Source organism: Camelus ferus, chromosome 20 (assembly GCF_009834535.1).
Source record: "Camelus ferus isolate YT-003-E chromosome 20, BCGSAC_Cfer_1.0, whole genome shotgun sequence".
Lineage (NCBI taxonomy): Eukaryota > Metazoa > Chordata > Mammalia > Artiodactyla > Camelidae > Camelus > Camelus ferus.
In genome coordinates this window covers 23,737,690-23,759,634 of record NC_045715.1, presented here as the reverse complement: position 1 = coordinate 23,759,634, position 21,945 = coordinate 23,737,690, and the positions used below count along the sequence as shown (strand labels likewise).

Genomic DNA, 21,945 nt, shown 5'->3' with positions numbered 1-21,945 from the left:
GAGATTTGTCAAATCACTTCATTGGAAGGCCCTTTTCCCTTTTTTTTAATAATAAATAATCTGTAGGTTCATGCTTTGACATTGTGTGACTGTCCTGTTTCCTAATAACCTTTCGCCTGGTGGTTTTAATTTGTTGATTTAATCCAAGATTTCCCTAGGGGTTTATTGATGGTTGCCAGTGTATATGTAAAGCCGCGGGAAATTTTTTTGTGTACATATATTTTTCCAAGGATATATTGGTCCATGATGTCCAAAATATTTAAAAGATCTTTTTCTCCTGTTTTTGAGGTGCCTTCTGCAAGTTTCTATGCATCAGAGAAGTCTAAGTGTAGGTTACCAGAAGCTGGGAGCCAGCTCTGTTCATCTGCTTTTCCTAATTGTCTTGCCCGGAATCACATACAACAACTGCGTACCTAACTTTTGTAGTTGTTCGTTTGAGAATGCTTTGTTCTGGCCTTTCCCTTATCCTGAGCCAAGCATTTGGATCTTTTGTGTTTGGCATAAACTGTACTAGAAGATAAAGCAAAGGGGCTTAGCCCCTGGTTTTTAGTGTTCTCTTTGAAGATTTTTGGGCACAGCAAAATTTCATTTGTGTCTTTGTTTACACTGAAGTAAATTTAGGTCATTTGGAAATTAACTATATCAACTATATTTAGTTGTCTAATTATCAGTTGTATCAGTAAGACATTTTTCACAGCTGTAAAATAGCTCTTTTTGACCGTGTAGGCCAGAGGGTCCCGCAGGTGACTTAGGGAGCCTTATGTCCATTATTAACCTAATTTGAATAGCTGTAGAAGTGATTAAGTCTGGACTTTCCCTGCTCACCAGGAGAGCAGGATAGAATTCATCATGGTAGCAGCCAATGAGGTGTGTTTTATTTTGTCTGTTGATTAGCCTGTTGGTATTTGCCTTGCATGAAAAAAAGTGTCTGTCATTTGGGTGAATGATAATATTAATAAGCACTAACATTGCAGTAGTATACTTTTAACATCAAATTATACCATTTAAGCTAGAAGATCACTCTGTGAAAAGATATATTTTTATTCTAATTACACAAGTAGAGGAAAAAGGCTTTGAGAAGCTAAAGTAGGCAACATCAGATGCCGTAGGAACTCCAAATTCCTTGCCATTTCTGTCTCACTAGTCTCAAAGGTAGAGGCATTCTAGAGAATGTAAATATGAACAAAGCATGACCCTGTTCTCAAGGGTCTTTAAAATCCAAGTGTGTCTTCTTATGAATATATTATAGGTAAAAAGTCAAGGAAGAGCTAAGAAAGTACAGAAAAGGGCAGTCAGCTGCCAAGTACAAGGTCAAGGTTGGTACGATGGAAGTAGCATTTGAGTGGGACAAATGGGGAAGAAAAAGAGTGACCAAAAGCATGGAGATGGGAAAGCACGGGGCTTGTTATGGGACCTTGGTCTGGTTTGGCTAGAGCATGAGCTGCATGAAAGGTAGTAAAAGAAAGTAGTGGAAGCTTGACCTGAAAGATAGGTTAGGATCGTGTTGTGGAGGACCTTGAGTGCTTTTGTAGAGGAGAAGCTCATTCTGTAGGTCTTTTGAGCAGAAAATGAAAAATGTGGCTCTGTAGAAGACCCAATAATAATCACGATAAGTGTTTACATTTTTAAGTTAGGACTCTGCTAATCTCTTAACATCTGTAATGTCATTAGTGCCTCACAGTAACTATGAACAAACACTATTTCCATTTTATGGACGTGAAACTGAGGCTCAGTGAAGTTAAGTAAGTCTGCAAATGTCAAATGGTTATTGCTGGAGCTAGGACTCAGTCTGGGGTCTGTCAGTTTCTGAAGGCTGTTCTGTTTACCACTGTGATATATTGTCATTCCTTCATCATATTTCCTGATAAGTTCTTAATTCTCTGTCAAGAATATGGCTGTAAGGAGAGGTTGTTTTCAGAGTTTTGAAAGGACTACTTCTCAATGTGTAATCATGCTAAGGAATATAATCACTACCAAACCTGACTTGTACTGCTCTCTAATTTGGGACCAGAGCTGGAGGGGAAATTGAAGAGTTGGATGATGTTTTATTTACATGCCTCATGACATCAGTACATGCTCCTAGCAAATGTTTTTATTTTTGTTTTCAGTGTTTAACCTTATTGGATCTAAGAAATCCTGGGTCAGGTAAAGCTCAGTTCCTGAGGGCATTTTAAGATGCATAGAGAAGTGGTTTTTTCCTAGCTAAAATATGTTTCTTCTCAGCAGGTTTCTACTTGTAAAAGACAATGACTACTGATGAAGGTGCCAAGAACAATGGAGAAAACCCAGCAGCAGCTGTTGCTGAACAGGGAGAGGATATTACCTCCAAAAAAGATAGAGGAGTATTAAAGGTGAGACCACAAGGGTGAATGATGTGTAGGGAAATCTGCTATCTGGAAAGATTGTTTATAAAAATCTTTTTTTGCTTTTTTGGCTGAAGGTGGCAATGGATAATGTTTATTGAGGCTTACTAAGTGCCAGATACTCAGTTCATCTTCATAATGAGGTTTGGGTTTTTGTTTTTGTTTTTGTTTTTAGATTTGAGGTTTGTTTTTAATCCAGGTTATAGATGGTAAAATAGAGACCGGGCTAGGTAAATTAACTTGCCTCAAATCATATTTCTTAGTAAATGCAGATCTGGGGTCAGGTCCTAGTTATGTCTGACTCCAGAAGACTGTGTCTCCCTATTTGCAGAACGTACAAACAGGTGTTATTTAAGTATATTAAAGCTAGCTAATAACAATTCAACAAAAATTTTTTAAAGGAAAAAGAAAAGCTAATTTAAAGTTCAAAAAAATTTGTTTTTTACATACAAACAGTGTTAGTGTATACAGTGAAGATTTTTTTGTGTGGTTTCATGAGAGAACATATCTCACTTTTTGAATCAACTTTCCTCCTTAAAAACACTTTTTTCACTCTGTAATTAAGCATTTTTACGTGTGTTTTTTATTTGTATCTCACAATTGTCTTATGAAACAATCAGAGCACCTTTTGATTCTTCCAATTATATATGAAAGACATATATGTGTTATTATTCCATGTAATAAAGAAAGGTTAAATGGCTTTGGTCATGTTAAGTTGTTCTTTCTTCTACACTGTTATACATTCAAGGTTTGTACAGTTGACTTAATTTTTTTTGCTGAAGATCATCTCACGAATTCTAAATATTACCACTAAACTGAGTTTTACTATTGCCTCATGTCATCAGCAAATAAGTTTTTAGTTTGTTTTGGATAACCTTGCTTATGTGAAAGTTTTCTGCACCCAAATCTCTTCTGAATATACATGTTTTACTGTTTGCTTGCCATGTGCCAAGCCAACATTTGAAGACTTATACCTGTAGAAAAAGGGCTCTGTGCTATAGATATATATATATCATGATATCTTCATTCAGAGTGTTCTCAACCTTGTAGCTATGTGAGTTCCTCATCCCAGACTCCAGGATGCCTCTTGAGACAGTGGAAATTCTGTAGGCTGTTCTCAGCATCTCCCCACCTCTGTTTAAGTTCTTCTCTTTCATCTTTTCAGAGCACCCGTGCAGAGAACACAGTCCCCAGCTTGCCTCAGGTCCTGCTTTGTTCTAGCGAGTAAATCTAACAAGATTTTTAGGCCTGTAAGAAGCATTTTTAGGTTATAAGCCCTTTAAGTCATTTATCAGTGCCTAGAGCCTCAGATTTCACCATGAGGCTTTGGTCTATTTTAAATAGGTCTATTAACTGTGTGACCTAGGACAATTTAGTAACCTATCTGAGATGAAGTTTCCTCATTTGTAAAATTAGAATAATAATACTGCCTACCTCGAAGAGTTGTCAGGATTACATAAAGCATTTAGCACAGTGCCATGCCTGTAGTACTCTCTCTTATTAACCATTTTATATGTATGTGTGTGTGTGTTTTTTTTTAAAGACCAAGGCAGATCTGGGAAGTCAGAAACTAGCTTAGGAAGATAAAATTTCTTTGTGGAGCTTACATTTTTAACATGAATTGAGACTAGATTGTATTCTCAGGACAACTCCAGATTTTGACACTAAATTCACCTTGCTGGGGAAACCTAAAGTAATACAGTAGTGTCATGTGCAGATGTGAACAGCTCTCTGATGCCCTGGTAGCCATTCATCCCATATGCCCAGTTACTTGGTTATAGTCCTAGAAAAGCAGAATCTCCATGTGAGGCTCAGGCTCCCAGATACTGCATGCAGTTCATGAACATGAGAACTTTTAGAATATCATGTGCTTTCTTTCAGATTAAATTTTTTTGAAACTTTTTTTCCCTTTGAGTCATAGAAGGGCAGTAGTGATTCTTTTTTTTTTTTTTAAAACCTCTTAATTTAATTTTTAAAATTATAATGATTTTTCCCAGCTTTATTGTGATATAATTGAAATATTATGTAAGTTGAAGGTGTACAATGTGATGATTTGATACACTTGTATGTTTTGAAATGATTACCACAGTAGAGTTAGTTAACACCTCCATCACCTCAGATAATAATTTCTTTTTTGTGGTGAGAAATTTAAGAGCTATTTTTTTAGCAACTCTCAGGTATATAATACAGTGCTGTTAACTTAGTCACCATGCTGTACATTAGATCCCTAGAATTTATTTGTCTTATAACTTGGAAGTTTATACCCTTTGACCAATCTCTCCCCATTTCTCCCATCCTCTAGCCCCTGGCACCCATTATTCTCTCTCTGTGAGTTCAGCTTTTTTAGATTCCGCACATAAGCAGTGTCACACAGCATTTGTCTTTCTCAGTCTGACTTATTTCACTTAGCATAATCCCCTCAGAGTACATCTGTACTGTAACAAATATGATTTCCTTCTTTCTCATGGCTGAATGATTTTCCAGTGTGATACACACACACACACACACACACACACACACAAATCTTCTTTATCCACTCATCCATTGATGGACACTTCATTTGCTTTCATAGCTTGGCTTTTGTGAATAATGCCACAGTGAACATGGGAATGCAGATATCTCTTCAAGGTAGTAACTTCATTTCCTTTGGATTTAAACCCAGAAGTGGAATTGCTGGATCAAATGGTAGTTCTATTTTTAATTTTTTGAGGACTCTTCATATTGTTTTCCATAGTGGCTGTCCCAATTTATATCCCTACCAACAGTGCACAGGGGTTCCCTTTTTTCCACATCCTCACCACCATTTGTTATTTCTTCACTTTTTGATAACAGCCATTCTGACAGATGTGAGATGATGTCTCATTGTGGTTTTGATTTGCATTTCCCTGATGGTTAGTGATGTGGAGTGTCTTTTCATGTACCTGTTGGCCATTTGTATATCTTTTGGGAAAATGTCTATTCATTTTCTCTGCCCATTTTTAATTGGATTTTTTAAATATATGGATTTGTATGAGTTTCTTGTATATTTTGGATATTAACCCCTTATCAGATATGTTTTGCACAGATTTCTCCCATTCCACCGGATGCCTTTTTACTGTGGTGATTGTTTCTTTTGCTGTGCAGAAGCTTTTTAGTTTGCTGTTCCACTTATTTTTGCTTTTGTTGCTTGTGCTTTTGGTGTCATATCCAAAAATTTCTTGCCAAGACCAATGTCAAGAAGCTTTTTCCCCTTGTTTTCTTCTAGGAGTTTTAGATTTTCAGATCTCATATTTAAGTCTTTAATCAATTTTGAGTTAATTTTTATGAGTGGTGTAAGATAGGTGTCCAGTTTTATTCTTCTGCATGTAATTATTCAGTTTTCCCTGCACCATTTATTGAAGAGATTATCTGTTCCTCATTGAGTATTCTTGGCTCCCTTATCAAATATTAGTTGACTGTATATGCTCGGATTCATTTCTGGGCTCTCAGTTCTATTGCATGGGTCTATGTGCCTGTTTTCATGGCAGTACCATTCTGTTTTAATTTCAATAGTTTTATAATATAATTTGAAATCAGGAAATGTGATGCCTCCAGCTTTGTTCTTTCTCAGGATTGCCTTGGCTTTTGGGGGCCTTTTTGGTCTGTACACATTTTAGCATTTTTTTCTGTTTCTGTGAAAAATACCATAGTGAATTTTGATATGGATTGCATTAAATCTATAGATGTCTTTCATAGTATGGACATTTTAACGTTTTTAATTCTTCTGATCCATGAACATAGGATATGTTTCCATTTATTTTTACCTTTTTCAGTTTCTTTCATAAGAATCTTACAGTTTTCATTGTAACCTCCTTGGTTAAATTTATTCCTAATTATTTGATAGCTGTTGATGCAGTTTTGAATGGAATTTTTTTTTATTGAGGTATAATTGACATATAACGTTATATTAGTTTCAGGTATACAACATAGCAATTTGACATTTGCATATATTGTGAAATGATCATCACAATAAGTCTAGTTGACATCTGTCACCATACATAGGTAATTTTTTTTTCTTGTGATGGGAGCTTTTTAGATCTGTTAGCAATTTTCAAATATGCAATACAATATTATTGACTATTGCACCATACTGTACATTACATCCGTGACTTATTTTACAAATGGAGGTTTATATCTTCTGACTCCACCCATTTTTTCCCACCCTCCTCTCAAACTCTCGTCTCTGGTAATCACCAATTTGTTTATGTTCTCTGTATCTATGAACTTAGTTGTTTTTTTCTTTTCTTTTTTTAGAGTCCATATGTAAGTGAGATCACACAGTATTTGTCTTTATCTGATCTGTTTCACTTAGCATAATGCCCTTAAGGTCCATCCATGTTGTAGCAAATGGCAAGATTTCATTCTTTTTTATAGCTGAATAATGTTGCATTGTGTGTATGTGTATTTACCTCATTGTGGTTTTGCTTTGCATTTCTGGGATTGTTTTCTTTATATTTTTATCGAATATTTTGTTGTCAGCATATAGAAATGGTTTCTGTGTGTTGATTTTGCAATCCTGCAACTTTACTGAGTTCATTGGTTAGTTCAGACAGATTTCTTATGGAGTTGCAGTAATCATTTTTTTCCTTTAAAGAATGTCTGGGTTTTTGTAGACGAAGAAAGTTGTAGAATCTAAGTTCACAGTGTTTATGTGGTGATATGAGGGTGGGCCTAGGGGGGGACATGGCTCAAAAAAAGAATTTAGAAGTAAATAATTGAATTCTTCGGAAAAAAATTCAAACCCCTCCCCTCAGAAGATGTCTATTGGACTTTAGGTACCATCTCTGTTATCTAACAAAATGATTAATTAGGCATAAGTGATTGACAGAATAAATTATACCACCATATGCCTGGATTTGATTTTTTTCCCAGAACTGACCAACTGCATTAGTGGTTTGCTCTGCCAAAAACAAAAATTAAGTATGCTGGATTTTAAGATAGCTAAATATTTTTCAACTTGGAGCTTTTTTGGCATTTCCTTTACTAGAAAACAAGTTATTTGGTATCATATCAAACTGTGCAGTGATACTTTTTTTTCACACATTGAATATTCTTCAGATAGTAAGAAATAACCTGTTATAACAGGAAATTGGGCTTTCTGAAATTAAACCAAACTAGTGGAATCTAGTCAAAAGCTAATGATTTTAGCAAAGGAGGGAAGTAAAAATCTCACCTTTGAAACTTTGCTTCAGACTTCTTTTTGAATGTTTGTGAAAGTCAGCTAATCTTTTTGGTCTAATTCAGTTTGTACGTGGAGTTTTGAGAGATTTTAGTGTGAAAGCATGGGGCATTAAACCAATGCAGCAGGAACTGTTAGTTAATTATTTTGAGAGAAAAGTGTGATTAACAATAAAATTAAATATAGTATGAAAGATTTAGAGTAGCACAGGACAGTTTGCTAACAATGAGGATTATTGAGAGAACTGGGAGTGAAGCCTTTAGAAAGGACAGGTAAAAGTTTGTAAATCTGCCTGGGTGATGTAGAATAGACTGTGTGACGTTTTTATTCTCTTGATTAGAAGTAAAATGTTTCACCTCCTTTTCCCTGACATTTGGTCTTTTCTAGCTTATCAGAAGAGTGGGGAATAGTGAGGAAACACCAATGATTGGAGACAAAGTTTATGTCCATTACAAAGGAAAATTGTCAAATGGGAAGAAGTTTGATTCCAGTCATGATAGAAACGAACCATTTGTCTTTAGTCTTGGCAAAGGTAAGAAGGTTTTGTTTTTTTTTTTGAGTTGTGATTTGCTTAAATTTATTGCTATTTGTATTATATAGGAGCTAGTGGATCCTATCCTTGACAAAAGTAAACATATTTTAGAGCAGTAGTTCTCACACTATGGTCTGTGGATCCCGGGGGGGGGGGGTCCTTGAGATTATTTTAGGGGGTCCATAATGTCAAAATTACTTTCATAATAATACTAATATGTTATCTATTTTTTTCATTATGTTGACATTTGCACTGATGGTACCAAAGCTGCTTTGGTTAAAAAAAAAAAAAATTGCTGTTGCCTTAGCACAGATCTAGGCAATGGCACCAAATTATACAAGCAGTAGTATATTCTTCACTGCCCTCACTCACTGTTTAAATAAGAAAAAAAAAAAGGAAGACCAGTTTCACTTAAGAATGTCCTTGATAAAGTATAAAAAACATTAGGGCTATTAAATCCTAATCCTTGAGTTTCACATTGTTTTTATGTTTGTGGCAGAACAGGAAGCACACATAGAGCACTTCTGCACACCCAAGTACAGCGGTCATCTCAAAGAAAGGCACTTGTGCACTTGCTTGAGTTGAGAGCTGAACCAGCTACATTTTTTCATGAAGCACCATTTTTATTTGAAAGGGCAAGCTATGATTATTCAGACTTGATTATTCCGTATTTGGCAGATACTTTCTTGCAAATGAATGAAGTGAGCCTGTCACTTAAAGGAAAACAACTGACAATATTTGTTACCATTGAGTTTTCAAGTGAAAGTTTCAGTTCTGGAAAATTTGTATCTGCCACTCAGAGCTTGACAGCTTCCCAAAACTTAAGACTTCTGATGAGATCAGTAGGTATTAATGAATGTAATTTTTTAAATATTATACAAGGAAATGTGGTAACATTTGGAAGATTATATAACTCAGTGAACAACATTTTCCCAGTGACCAATGCAAAATGTTACAAAATCATGCATGACTAAAAAGATCCATTTGATGTGTAAGCTAGACCAGTGGATTTTAATGTAATATAATATGAAAAGGTCATTAATATGGTTTCACATTCCATACTGCAGCTACCCTTTATTGAAACTACCACTTGTCCAGTTTCAAAGTAGTATCAGATAATTATGAATATTAGGCTACTAAAATACTCCTACCTTTTTTTTTTAAATGCTCCTACCTTTTCTAATTATTCATCTTCATATACTTCAACCAAAATTGCAACAGATGAATTCAAAAGTAGATATGAGAATCTGGTTGTTTTTTATTAAGTCAGACACATTTTACATTTGTAAAATTGTAAAACAACACCACTCTTCTCACTAATTTTTTGTTTTGGAAAATATAGTTCCATAAAAATAATTTATGTTTACATAAAATGAGGTTATTGTTATTTTTAAACAAATTTCTAAGTAACTTAAATTTTTTAAATATTGTAAATATCAGTAGACATACAAAAAAAAAAAAAAGGCTCCTTACAGTCTTTAATTTTTAAGCTATAAAGGGGTCCTGAGGAAAAAAAGTTGAGAACCACTATTTTCAAGTCTTAAATGTGATTTTTACTGATATCTTTATAAATACTTTTAAATGTCTTCAGTTAATTTAGTATAATTTTTTTTTTATCTTGGAAGAAGAATAATAGCCCATACATCAAATTGAACTTTGTGGACCATATGGCTTGTTAGAAGTTAGTGGCTGAGTTAATGTAAGTCCAGGAAAACTAAAGCCTCACCCCTTCCCCACCTACCCTTGGAAAGGTCTGGTGATTTCTGATAAAAGGCTACTTCAAAGAAGTTGTTTTTGGTGCTCTTGGTATGTGACTAACATGGTTGGGAATTACGAAGATAAGAATCCTGTTTCTTATATTCTTCCCCTAGATTTGAGAAGAGAAACAAATCAGTCATTTTAGATTTTTCACATACCTATACTTATCTCTTACTATTGAGATTAAACCATAATGAAGTAAATATCAGCAGTCTACCTTTAACATTAATATAACCTTATTAAATGCATGATGACTCATGATTATTAGTAAAAATACCTGTTAATTTAGTCCGTCGTTAGCATATTGGGGTAAAAGGGGAAAGTTTATGTTTGAAAGACTAATAGCTAATACCTTTTTGAAGTATTTAGAATGCCAAGCTAAGGGCCTTACATATGTCATCACATTTAATCCTCACACGAGTCCTATTATTATTTTTTAGACTCTTTGTACAATTTATTTAGTATAATTAGGTGACAGTCATATTAACATTTGTGTCTAAGACTCTTAGAGGTGGTTTTTTTTTTTTTTGAGGTACTATTTACATATAACAAGATTTACCCTTTTAAGGGTAACCACCACCACAATCAACATATAGAACAATTTCCTCACCCCAAAAAGTTTTCTTACGTCCTTTTGTCACTTCCTGGACCTTGGGCCATGCAGTCGCTAATCTGGTTTCTGTTACTATAGTTTGTGTTTTCCAGAATTTCATATAAGTGGAATCAGATGTCATCTTTGGTGTTTGACTTCTTTCACTTAGCATAATGATTTTGAGATTCATGCATGCTGAGTTGCCAAGTAGTATTACAGTACGGAAACACCACAATTTGTTCATCCATTCAAAAAACTGGACATTGGGGTTGTTTCCAATTTGGGGCTATTATGAATAACATAATGAGCATACACATACTTGTCTTTGTGTAGATGTGTTGGGTAAATTTATTTTTGGGTAAATACCTGGGATTGGACTTGTTGGTCATATGGTAAACATACATTTACCTTCATAAAATACTACCATACTGTTTTTCACAGTGGCTGTACCATTTTGCATTCTCACCAGTAATACTTGAGAGGTCGTTTTTCACATCCTTGTCAGCCCTTAATATTATCAGTCTTTTAATTAAACTTTAGCCATTTTAATACGGTTGTGAAACGGTATTGCATTTTGATTTTCAATTGCATTTCCCTGATAACTAGTGATGTTGAGAGTATATTTTCTTGTGCTTAGTGGACATTTGTATATTTTCTTTTGTGAAATATCTGTTCAAATCTTTTGCCCAGTTTAAAAATCAGTAGTATCTTTTTATTGAGTTGTACTCAGCAAGACAAGCACTTAATCAGATACGTATTTTGAAAGTATGTTCTCCCAGTCTCTATCTTGCCTTTTCATTTTCTTAACTAGTCTTTCAGGGAACAAAAGTTTTTAATTCTGATGAAGTCCACTTTACTAAATTTTTTATGGTACTTACTATAATTAACCACTTTTGTTTTTGTTTGGTTTTTTTTTTTTTTTTTTTTTTTTTTTACATAAGAGGAAACTAAGGTACAGAGAGAGGTTAAGTAATTAGCCCAAAGTTATACAGGAAGTGGCAGAGCCAGAATTCAAACCCAAGCAGTCTCTTTCAAGTTATGTTAGATCTTAAGGTTTAAAACTAGCCCCAGAACTAGGTACAGAATCAAAGGAGATCCTGGTCCAGCAGAATTTACTGAGTGCTTACTGTACACCAGACATTCTTACAAGAGTAATACAGTTAATGACATTTATCAAAAGCAAAAATATTACTGTTACATGGGCCTAATTCATATTTTTACAGTTTTATTTTTATTTGAAGTATCTTTTCCCATGTATTTTAAGCCTCGACAACATTCATAACACTTACTAGTGACATACACTTACTAGTACTGGGTAACCATACAGCCAATTTCCTGTGGGTTGTTTGTGGTTTAGCCAAATGCTCCCTTTGTATTTCTATTGATACTCTTGTTCCCACTTAAATATATTCTTTTTTCTCCTACTTAAATGTATTCTTAACATGTTTACTTTTTTTTTCTTAATGTGCAGTTTAGGAGCATTCAGGATTTGGAAGGAAAGCTTTTAGGCCAAATATTTAATTTTCCTAACCCTCCCCGAAAGTGTGAGCCAGAAAGATGGCAAATTTTTAAGGAAGTACTTTCTTTGGCTTTACCTGGCCCTTTCCAATAGAGGCAGAATGCTTCCAACTTCATTGCTGAATGGATATTAAGGAGAATCTGATTTAGGCAGGGCTGAGTAGACTGAAGGAAGCTAACAAATTTCTAACTCCATTTAAATTAGATATTGCAGTGTGGACTGTGTTCCTTTATTGAGTATAATATTGTGGTGTTAAGTTCTTTGGGAAATAAAAAATAATCAAGACATGACTTCTCCCTTCCAGTCCATGTCTAACACTTTAGCCTAACAGAGTTGATCATTAAGGCTGTCCCAGGACGGATTATTTTTCCTCCCTGTTTTTGAAACTTTAAGCCATGAGGATAAGGAGAGGTCATTATCTTCTGATCAGTTTTCTTAGTAATTAAGTAGAGAAGTGGCAAAAATAAAATATAACATAAGACATACGGAACACTTTAAAAGAATCTTAAAATAAAAATTAATTTGTTCTATTCATAACCAGATACTTTTGGTAGGGAGTAGGGATGATTTTCAGGGCCCTGTATAAGACATTTAAAAAGACAACCAAATAAAATTTATTAGAGGAAAAAATATACAGGAAAAAAAAGAAAGACAACATCAGTATTATCAGTGATTTCAAATGCAAACATACATTTGAAAGTTGTATAGTGTATATATATGTACAACTGAATCACTTTGCTGTGCACCTGAAACTAACACAATGTTGTAAAATCAAAATACTTCAATAAAAATTTTAAAAGTTAAAGTTACATAGTCAAGGTGATGTTGGGAACACTAGATATTCACACACAAAAGAATTAAGTTAGACCCTTACTTTACATCATATACAAAAATTAACTTGTCAGGGATTTGGGGCAGGAGGAAATGAGGTGTTGTTTAATGAGTAGAGTGGTAGTGTTGCAAGATGAAAAAATTCTGGAGATTGGTTGCACAACAGTGTGACTGTACTTAACTATCCACTTAAAAATGGTTGAAATGGTTAATTTTGTGTTATATGTATTTTCCCACAATTAAAAAATTTTAAGTCATTAAAGAAAAAAATTAGTGTAAAAAAATTTACACAATGTTGTAAAGTGGTCACTATAGTCTTTATTATAAGTGAAAATAGTGATTAAAAGAAATGTTATATGTTAAAATGTATTGTATGATTTTTTAAATAAATTTTATTTTTCAGAGCAGTTTTAGGCTGACAGCAAAATTGAGTGGAAAATACAGAGATTTCCCATATATTTCCAACCCCCACATGTGCATAGACTCCCCTCTCTTAATATCCCCCACCAGAATGGTACACTTGTTATAACTGATGACCCTACGCTGAACCTATAAAATTTGATTTTGATCTTTCTAAATCAGAAAGTTATATAATACTCTGTAGAAAGGGAAAAGTACAGTGTATTGCTTTTATACTAAGCTTTGTTCACTTTAAAATTTTTCAAATGCCTACAGTTGGGTATATATAAAAAGCATTTGAACTATGGATAGATATATTATAAATTTGTATAAGTATATATTCTTATTTCAGATTTTGTTACAAATGGAATAGGACTCCTGAAATCGATAAATTATGTTTGAGCTAGTAAAGCTGAAGTCCAGTTGAAGTGGAAGAATAAATTGCATATATAAATTCTTGGTGTATTGTAAGCTACAGTTAACACCTTAAAAATCAAAAGATCCCAAAGAACAGGAATCTTAAAAATGTTTATGCTTTGACCAGTAATTCTATTTCTAGGAACTGATTCTGAGGAAATATGGTAGAAGCCTGCTTAACCAACTCCAGACTAACTGATGGGCTCCATTCTGCTTGTAAATATACTGAATGATGCCACTGGTTTCCTTCTTCTTTGGTGTGGTCCCACACTCTGCTTCAGCCAGTTGAGTGAGCCTTGTCAGTGCCCTCCAGCCACAGACCACTAGGAACGCAGCTGTAGTCCAACAAGCTGGATTTATTACTCGGAGGGAGGGAGAACACACACCATGGGAAACTGTGGGTGTCTCAGTAAGAGTGTTGGAGAGGACTTTTTATAGGATTTGGGCTTGTATTTTGATTTGGGGAGGATTTAAGGAAGAAGGGATTTGCTCTGGATTGGGTGTTGTTAGGATGTGGATGATCCTTTGGGTGTCTTAGTAAATCTTACCTAGGAAGAGGGCTGCCTGGAGTGAGACTAAAGCTGTACCTGTAGAGAAGCAGCAGTCACTCATGTCACCAGGAGAGGGGGATGTTTGGTATTTTGTAGGTTGCACAGGGACCTTGTTTTTTTGTCCATGCTAAGACAAAATTTTGAAGTGTTCTTGTTTTGTCTCACTTTCTCATGGTCTCAGAGTGACCCTGTCTGATGTTGATGTTTTATGAGATTGTTGTGTCCAACAGAAGAATAGCATGGCCTAGCTGTGTGCCCCAGGCCAGCTTCAGACATCACCAAGGCCTCTGTAAGTGTCAGGCAGTTTCCAGATGTCAGGTGCTGCTTCTTCCTTCCTCAGACTAGTGCTAAGAATCAGGCTAAGGGGGGAGGGTATAGCTCAAGCAGTGGAGTGCATGTTTAGCATGCACGAGGTCCTGGGTTCAATCCCCAGTACCTCCTCTAAAAATAAATAAACCTAATTATCTACTCCCCACCAAAAAAAAAAAAAAAAAAAAAAGAAAAAAGAAAATATATTTTTAAAAAATCAGTCTAAACCTCCTTATATCCATTTTAATTGTATAATTGTGATTATAACTTCTTGTCATTATATAATTTAATTAGATAGTATATAAAACACTGAAATTAGTGTAGTAAGAAAGGAGAATTATTTGGAAACTAAGTTAAACATCTTTGCAAAGACTTAATAAGATTAATTGCTAAAAGCATTTTATAAATGGCTTTGAGTTAGGCGTGGGTAAAAGGCAAAATAAGTAGGCCATTAGAATACATTTTTACTAGAAGTATTCGCTTGCTGATGGCTTTACAAGTATCTTCTGGTTCCTACTCCTCTTTAAAGAAATCTACTTGTAAATGGCAAATGATATACCATAAGTGTGATTTATACAGTAAAGATGACATGGAATTATTTTTGGTTGTTGTTTTTTAACAGCATTTTTATATAGAATGATTTGAATTGGTATGCAGGCAACTTCTCTAGTTGTCACATACCTGTAATTTAGGGAAAATTACACCCATTTTACAGAAGAATCCCGGTAACATATACTGAATAAGCTCAAAGGACATGGAACTCTTATCACTGGAGCCACACTCAGAGACAAGGCCTTGGCCTTCTAACACAAAGTTAGTGAATTAATAGCTTTGATATATTTGAAGTTAAAAAAAAATGTTTGAGGTCATGTATAAATTCTTCTTTATGATTCCTCACTTAAAGCAACGTTTTAAATTAACCTACAACCACAGTCCTGATTGTGTCAGGTAAAATGCTTTTATTATGCAAAAAAAAATCATGTAAAGATTTAGGTATACAGTAGTTCATTTTAACTTTATAATAGTAAAAAAAAAATAGAAACAATCTAAATGTTTATTAACAGGAAATTATAGTATATTCAAAAGATAGAATAGCATAGAGTTACTAAAAGTCATGTTTTCAGCTATCATCTTTTAACAAGAAAAATGTTCATATAATGTGCTACAATATAGAGCTAGGCTACAAAACCAAATAAACTATGGCCAGAATTTTAATAATGTATATATCAAAATTTAATATGCAAAGTGGACATACATAATTGGAAGGAAATGAACCAAAAAATGGACAGTTTACCCCAGATGCCAAAGTTTCAGAAGTTCTTTTTTATTGTATTCTCTGTGCTTTTATATACTTTCTATATTGAGTATGTATTTTTTTTTTTAATGAGGGGGAAATGCTTTTTAAGAAAAGATGCCCAAGATGGGCAGTTTTAGAAACATACCTGTGTTCATATCAGTGTGGCTCTTTGCTCAGTGTGTTTCACTCAGTGTCTGAAGCTCCATGTTAGAGAAGCTGTAATGTTCCTGAATGAGAAGAAAAGCAAATGCATGATTTATTTAGTGAGGGGCTCCTGGGGATTTGACAGGCTGATATTTCCAACTTCCACGGCCTAGCATAGATACCATCTGTGAATTAAGTTTTTGCTGATTGCACCAATCTCTACCCCCAGGCAAAAGCCCCATGTTTCTATTTTAGTGTTCACGACACTTGAAAAAAAAAACAGTGCATATATCTTTCTGTTCCACTGGCCATACTACATTGCATGTTTCTTGGAAGGAAGAAGGGAACAGCCACCTTCGTATTCTTAGTCCCTAGAGAGACCTTTGCTCCTCGGTAGTTGGCTAAATGTCTTTAATAAATGTACAGTAGTTCCCCTACAATATAGAGATTTCCTGAAAGAATGTTTAAGGTGTTTGTCTTAAACTATCAGAGTTGAGAGTTAAAAAAAAGCTGTCAATGGCCCACACAAAAACCACAGCAGCCTTTGAAGAGCATCAGTGACGGTAAAGCAGCCTGTCAGCAGCAGGCCTTACATTTCTTCTGAGGACTCTAGACTGTTTTCACATTAGAACCATGTGTGGGCATATAAATTGATGTAGCCCTTTGGGAAGGGCAGTTGGGCAATATCTGTCAGACTGAAAATGCACATCACCTTTGCACTTCTAGGAATTTACTCTCCAAATATACTTGCACAAAACAGGCAAACATACATGGACAAAGAGCCTTATTGGAGAACTGTTGGCAATATATTTTTCAGTATGGGAGTGACTAGAATATTATGAAGCTATTGCAGAAGAGGTAGATCAGTATGTATTTACAATGATGATGATGACTGTCCTTTATTAAATACATGTTATATGCCAGGCACTGTGCCAGGTGTTTGACATATTTTATCTAATAATTCTTATAACAACTATATGGCAGAAACTATGATTATCTACATTTTGCAGATGAGGAAACTTGCACAAGTTCACACAACTAATAAGGGGCAGACCTGGTATCTAATCTGGGCGGTCTGAAGTTAAAGCAGGCTGCACTTCTAACCCCCAAAATGGATGTCCTCCTTTCTACTGATAGAGAAAAACAGTTCAGAACTGAATGTATAGGATGCTGTCATTTGTGTCTTAAATTCTTTTAAAAGCAACAGCACACACTGAAAGGATACAAAAGAAACGTAACAGTGGCTTCTTACAAGGAGGGAATGGATGACCCTTTACCTTTCAGTTATATCTTTCTCTCTTTTGTGTGTTTTAATAATAGGCATGTAGATACACTTTTAACTAAGTAAGTATATCTGATATTTTGAAATGTAACAATTAATGAAGACTAAGTTGAAGTCATGAGTCACAAATGCTTTGTCCATCCCTGCTTACATACCTTAGTATAGGGTCCCCCTTATCCTAATTACCCTGACCTAATCCTACCATCAGTTCACAGTAACAGCTCTCTTCAAAAGTCACTTCCTCTGGAGTTCATTGTTTACCTGATCTCACTTTGAATACTTAAGTTTTTGATTGACACAGCACCTCAAATTTGTATATTATCCCTTGAAATTATGTACATTTTCTGTTGTTTCCCAAAGGATTTGGAACTGCTTACTGTAAGATACAATTAAAATTATATAGGTTAATACAGTTCTGCAGTTAAGCAGTAAGGTTAACTTTTAGTTTCCTGGAAGAAGGCCGAAAAAAAAAATTTCTGAATTTTGTAGTTCTTGTGACACATCATTTTGTTTTCTTTAAAAAGACAAAACCACTTTTTTTGTACTCTAAATTTTGAGGAAGAAAATCTGTTTCATAGGCCTTTTAATGCAATTTATACTTTACCGGTTGTTTCTTGTTTGTTGTTTTTGTCTACCCAACTAAATTATAAGCCTCCTTAGGACAAATTCCATTTGCTATACTATTTTTGTTCCATCACTGCCTAGAAAACATGCACTTACTATTGCGGTTGAAATTATAAATTAAGCAACAACTGCAACCCAGCCACATGTCAAAGATTATGTTACTACCATTTTTCAAAGACTTAATCTTTGAGCAGTTTAGAAATTGATACTACTTGCATCCTTCTCAGCAGAGAATCTTCTCTAACAGCCCTCAAAAAAAAAATCACAATTTATTTCTCAGTGTATAGCTTTTACCGAGTTCTTTCATAGCCTAGCTGAGTAGTATATAGCATAAAGAATTAGAGATTTGTTTGATTTTTGTTTCATGACAGTTAAATCTTTTTAAAATATGGCCTATAGCTTTCAACCCCCTTTTCCTTTCTCATAGGCCAGGTTATCAAGGCATGGGACATTGGTGTGGCTACCATGAAGAAAGGAGAGATCTGCCATTTACTCTGCAAACCAGAATATGCATATGGCTCTGCTGGCAGTCTCCCCAAAATTCCCTCGAATGCAACTCTCTTTTTTGAGGCAAGTATGTGTGTGATGTTGCCTTGTTAGCATCTGCTCCACTATAGTGCTGGCTCCGAAGCAATAGGCAGTGGAACAAGGAGCTAAGCTTGCTATTGAGAATCAGATCCAACTTACTTATTTTGGAGCTTGGCTTCTTGAATTGTTTCCCACAAACCCAAGGGGTGTGTGCCAGTGCTTTCTTAGAAACGTGTCTCTGGCACAAAACGGTCATAACCAAATAAACAAAAGACACCAGGCTTAGAAATGAAGGTTCTGGTCAGTGGTGTGAGTTATGACGTACTCAAAATTCACCAGAAGACAGGGTGGAAATGTGGGAGATAAATGTTGAAATATATCTAAATCAAGTTGTAAAGCTATTTTTGTATTACAAAGGTTTATAAATGTCACAGATCTCACTTCCTCATTAGAAGCAGTAGGTGGTGATAATATGTTATTCATCCTGTGTTGAATTATACATATTTGGCCAAAACTAATTTATAAATTAAGAAGGCAAATGCCTAAACATTGTAACAAGATAAAATGTACCTTTGGTTTGTTGTAGGCCTGATTCATAAGATTTGCTCTTACATTTTAAGAAGGGAATTTCATGAATCCAGGGTGGAAAAGTAGTGGCCTCTAGAGTCAGACAAAACAGTTTTGGGCCAGCACTGTGTCACTCTGGCTTTTTGCCCACAAGGCAGTTTTCCTAGTACTTCCTGTCTGTCTTTGCACTGCAGCCCCACAGGATGCAGTCCTAGACATTATCGTTACGTGAAGTTTCTTTCCAGGTACTGAAAAGTGCAGTGTTCTTTTTTTCCTCCTTTTCCAATAACTAAGATGCACAGATAAATATAAAACAGTTTTACTTTGTAAAACGAAAGAATTGGTTGCTCTTGCCTTAGGTATGTTACATTGGCTTTTTTGATCAGTTATCAGCCAAATCCCTTTTCTCTTTCTAGATTGAGCTCCTTGATTTCAAAGGAGAGGATTTATTTGAAGATGGAGGTATTATCCGAAGAATTAAACGGAAAGGAGAAGGGTATTCAAACCCAAACGAAGGAGCGACGGTAGAAAGTAAGTATTGCTGCTAGAGGGAACTGGTCCTTAAAAGTTGGGTTCCATTTATGCAGATGAAATGGAGATTCATTTTTTAAAATCTGTTTATAGAAACAAATATATTGAAAATATATATATATATATATATATATATATTATATTATATATATATATAAAGAATAGTCTTTAATTCAACATTTATTTAATAATGACTTCATTTAGTAAATACATATTCACCCTGTGTGTGCCAGGTACTGTACCAGCCTCTACAAACTCAAAAAATGAATAAAAGATTGCCCCATCCATCAAGGAATTCTTAGTCCAAGGACTCCTCGGTGTGCCAACAGCTATAGTAGTTGCCTTACATATTTATTAATTTATTTCTTACAGACTTTTGAGGTATGATTAATTATCCCCAGGTGAGAAAACTGAGTTCAGAGAAGTTAACATAAATCACCCAAGGTTATAGAGTTACTACATAAAGCAGTAGATTGTAGTGCACTTCAGGGCTCTCAAACCCATCCCACTGGTTGCCGTCAAGATAAAATCAGTTTATCATTTTAGTTAGATCAGAACTGGGTAATAGTGTTTATTCTGTTCTATGTCAGGAGACCTAGACATGTTCTGTGCAAGTTCTGTTTTGTCATTTATTGAGTGACCTGAAGCTACTGCATTTTTCATTTGCTAAGTTGAAAGTAAGGACACTACTGAGGACTAGAATACTAATCACCCTCCCTCCCTCCCAGAGGGAGGGGTATGTACATGTGTGCCTCTGTGTACACTACTTGTCACTTGCCCATTTCCCCAGTGAGTGAATGAGTGCTGGAGGACCAGAATCATCTTCTTTTTGTTTCCAACATCACCTGTAGTGCCTTGCACACATTTAGTATTCAGTAAATGCTTTCTGCATGGATAAATGTTTGAAAGATGTCATTTACTGAGCTGAAGTACTTCGAAAGAGAGTTGTGAGAAAACATAAATACTTCCATTAAAAAAAAATCACTAAAGAAGGATGGCAACATGAACTATTATAAAAAGCCTATTTAGAGTGAAGAGTTCATTTTAAACAGTAAACTAGAATAGTTGATTTTCTCATCTTTAATGTTGGGTATATTACTCTGAACCCATATTTCATTTTCACAAGTCTGGCAAATTAGTTCAAATTTTGTTTTGTTGTTTTTTTTTTAATTGGAAACAGTTATAAAAAGTATCACTGTGCTGTTGTATTTGAAGTGTTTAGATGGTTGTCATTCATGATAAGTTTTAGAATAAATGAAGAAGAGCTTATGTATATAATGTTGGAGGAATACCTAGACCAGAAGTCAGGAGATAGGATTCTGGCTTTGGCTGACTCTTGCCCCTCTGGCTTTAGCTTCTTTTTTATACAGTGATGCAGGGTAGACATCTTGATTTCTAAGGTCCTGCTAGCCCTAAACACTCCATGATAGAATTCTAAATGTTTATGAATGTTATAGGAATGATAGAAAATTCTCTTCAGTGTATTAACAAGCACTTAAAAATCTTGTCCATAACATGTTTTTAAATTTTTATTGCAAAATTTCAAACATATTCAAAAGGAGAGTTTTTTCCCCTATGATACAGTGACTCCCCAGATTCAACAATTTATAACCTGTATTTTAAAACTGGCAGTTTTTGTCAACTAAATTGAAAGAAACCTTTTCCCTGTCATAGGCAGTACCACAAAACTACCATCATAGAGTTAACTTTGGAGCAAGCTAAATAAATTAAATCAAATTTTGCTTGTGGTAATACTTTCGATGGGAGTAATTTTTTTAACTTTTTGTTTTGAAATAATTTCTCACTTACAGAAAAGTTGCAAAACTAGTACAGAGAATTTCCTTATATGCTTCACCCAGCTTCCCCTAATGTTGACATCTTACCTAACCACAGTACAGAAAAATTAACATTGATTCAATGGTATTAACTATTTCTTAGATCTTACTTGAATTTCACCAGTTGCCACACTGATGTCCTTTTTCCGGTACGCAATCAAATTCAGGATCCAACATTGTAATTTAGTTGTCATGTCTCCTTAGCCTCCTCCAGTCTATGACAGTTCATCAGTCTTCTGTGTTTTTCATGACTTAACACTTTTGAAGATAACTGGCCAATTTTTTTGTAGACTATCCCTCAATTTGGGTTTGTCTGATGTTTTCCCCTGATTAGACTGAGGTAACGCATTTTTGGAAAAATACCACACAAGTGATGCTGTGCCCGTCTCAGTTCTTCATTATCAGGAGGTACATGATGCTGACTTCTCGTTACTGGTGGTACTAACTCTGGTCACTTGGTTAAGGTGGAGTCTGCCATGTTTCTCCACTGTAAAGTTAACTGTTTTTCTCTTTGTAATTACTCAGTATCTCATTGGGAGAGAAATAATAGGAGACTATGGAAATATCTTCTTTTACATCAAATCTTCACACACTAATTTTAGCATTCATGAATGATTTTTGCATACAACAGTAATTACTCTGGTATTTGTCTAATGGTGACTTTTCTAT

At 34.8% G+C, this 21,945-nt stretch overlaps 1 protein-coding gene across 5 annotated transcripts in view; it reads left to right on the top strand.

The window, feature by feature from the left end:
- The window catches only part of FKBP5 (FKBP prolyl isomerase 5), a 93,347-nt gene that overhangs the window by 38,829 nt on the left and 32,573 nt on the right, over positions 1 to 21,945 (top strand). For 3 of the 5 annotated variants that reach the window (XM_032462907.1, XM_032462910.1, XM_032462906.1), the window contains 4 exons: positions 2,227 to 2,351; positions 7,948 to 8,092; positions 18,243 to 18,385; positions 19,327 to 19,441. In XM_032462907.1, coding sequence (XP_032318798.1) covers positions 2,247 to 2,351; positions 7,948 to 8,092; positions 18,243 to 18,385; positions 19,327 to 19,441 — 508 coding nt within the window. In that variant the 5' untranslated portion in view covers positions 2,227 to 2,246. Of the gene's footprint in view, positions 1 to 2,223; positions 2,352 to 7,947; positions 8,093 to 18,242; positions 18,386 to 19,326; positions 19,442 to 21,945 lie in introns of all 5 variants that reach the window. The other 2 variants (XM_032462908.1, XM_032462909.1) reach the window with 1 other exon arrangement.